This window comes from Orycteropus afer, unplaced genomic scaffold (assembly GCF_000298275.1).
Source record: "Orycteropus afer afer isolate SDZICR_OR568_19922 unplaced genomic scaffold, OryAfe1.0 scaffold00112, whole genome shotgun sequence".
Taxonomy (NCBI): Eukaryota; Metazoa; Chordata; class Mammalia; order Tubulidentata; family Orycteropodidae; genus Orycteropus; species Orycteropus afer.
Genome location: NW_006921699.1, coordinates 6,582,587 through 6,584,830, shown reverse-complemented (window position 1 = coordinate 6,584,830; position 2,244 = coordinate 6,582,587). Strand labels below are relative to the sequence as shown.

The following is a 2,244-nucleotide window of genomic DNA, read 5'->3' as shown; positions in this document are numbered from 1 at the left end:
TTTCCCCTGCTTTCTTCTTTTATATACGTATATTTACATAGGTTTTTATTTGTGCATATTTATAATAATAGGCTCATACTATGCATACTGCTTTATAATCTTTACCGCAGTCTTGTTGAAATTTTTTTTTAATAAAATTGATTCTTACATTATTCATAATGGCTAAATAATATTTTATTGTATGGATTTTTCACAGTTTAATTTACTAAGACCCTATTTTTCAAAATACCTCCAGTAGCTTAAGAACAAAAGCTAAAATGGCAAGAATGAGGCTAAGAAGAACAATACTTACATCAACGGCAGCATCCTCATCATCTGAATCTTGCAGACCAAGAGCTGCTTTTTGTAACTTCTTCCTCTCATTAGCCAAAGCTTGTTCTGTTTCGTCAAACTTGAATCCCTTACCAGAGAACCCACTACTCTTTTTAATTATTTTTCCCTCCTTTCAAGGAAAAACAAAAAGTTAATTTCATAATAAAGACCTTCCAGTATTCAGGAATTTACTGTATTTAAGTAGTTTTCAGAGTAGGGTATATGCCAGTACAACAAAAACACTTTGACTGATCATGTGAGAAATTACAAGTCCTCTAATGTAGACTATACAACATACTACACTAAGTTCAAGCAAAAAGATTTTGTTTCCACTATTTTTTCTCTCCAGAGAGATCACTGAAAATAATCATATCAAGATTTGCAAGTTTTAAACATTCAAGATTTAGAACACATTAATGATTCACACAAAATCAAAAGACAATAAAAAACTCACAGCTTTCTGCTGATCTTTGAAATCACTCCAAAGTTTCTCCAGATCAGGAGGCACTGCAGTCCCTGACAATTCAAGGGCTTTTATTATGTCACCAGCATAGCGCGCTTGATCTTCTGTGATAAAAGTATAGGCATAACCCTAATGAATGACAAAAAAGTGGAACTATTAGATACTAACCAACAAGATGAAACCTGCTTAGATCACAACTTAAGGTGAAATCTGAACCACCTACGTCTCAACAGTAATACCATAACTAAAGACTTTTAAAGGACATAAAGTCCTACTAAATCCTTAATGGCTCTAAGTAAAATGTTATTGTTATGTGCCGTCGAGTTGGACCGACTCATAGCGACCCCTCTGCTTGGGTTTCCGAAGCGGTATCACTATGAAGTAGATTGCCCAACCATCCTTCCGAAGAGTGACTGGTGGGTTTGAACTGCCAGCCTTCTGGTTAGCAATCAAGTGCCTTAGGCACTACACTACCAGAGCTCCCCAAAATAAAATATCTAAGTTTATTTAATATTTAAAAATCAGTTAAGCAAAAATGGACCATCTCTTAACTTCTTTATTATTGTTGTGTGCCATCAAGTCAACTGTAACTGACAGCGATCCTGTAGGATTCAACAGAATTGCCTCACAGGGTTTCCTAGGCTGTAATCTTTATGATCATTAGGTCTTCTCTCTCTCAGAGTGTGGTTGGTGGGTTTGAACCACCAACCTTTCAGCTAGCAGTTGATCACTTAACTACTGTACCACCAGGTCTCCTACTCTCTTTAAAAGTAAGTACAAATATTTATGATTTCAAATGAATGTACAATTGCGTTTTCATATATACTAGTTTCCTTTCTTATTTTTATTTTTCACTGCATACCCTTCTACCACTACCTACCACAACCACTTCACCCATGCTAACCAATAATAACTTCCTAGTATCTATCAACAACAGTTGTATCTAGTATTAACAACAACATATGGTTATTTATTTTTGTAACTATTTTACAAAACAAGATCACCTTCCTGGAGCTCTTTAAAGGCTAAGGCCTCGCATACCTCCTGCAGCTGAAGAAGTTTTATAGTTCATTCAAGAGAAAGGCCCAATATGGAAATGAAAAAGTAGCAAACACATCAGGTGGGCCATACAAAATACGGTGAATTATCATAAATTTTAAAATGTGGCTAAGATTTTGTTTCCAAACAAAATGTATGTGAATTGTTGACTAGAAAACCAATTTGCTCTGTAAATGTTCACTCAAATCACAACAAAAGTTTAAAAATAAATAAGGTACCCCCCCCAAAAAAGAGACTGTTTCCATATATTTATGGAATTTGACTCTCAGCTTGCTTATGTACTGCCCTTAAGCTATGAATGGTACTTACATTTGAATGTTGTTGTTGTTATGTGCCGTCAAGTCAAACCCGACTCATAGTGACCCCTCCTTGGGTTTCCGAGGCAGTATCACTACGGAAGTAGGATTGCC

General features: G+C 35.5%; 1 protein-coding gene across 1 annotated transcript in view; it reads right to left on the bottom strand.

Annotated features, from left to right (window-relative positions):
• Positions 1-2,244, bottom strand: part of DDX46 (DEAD-box helicase 46) — a 111,851-nt gene that overhangs the window by 20,606 nt on the left and 89,001 nt on the right. The window contains exons 17-18 of the mRNA XM_007943770.2: positions 767-904; positions 293-442 (exon numbers count right to left, since the gene is read on the bottom strand). Of these exons, the coding sequence (XP_007941961.1) occupies positions 293-442; positions 767-904 (288 nt within the window). The remainder of the gene's footprint in view (positions 1-292; positions 443-766; positions 905-2,244) is intronic.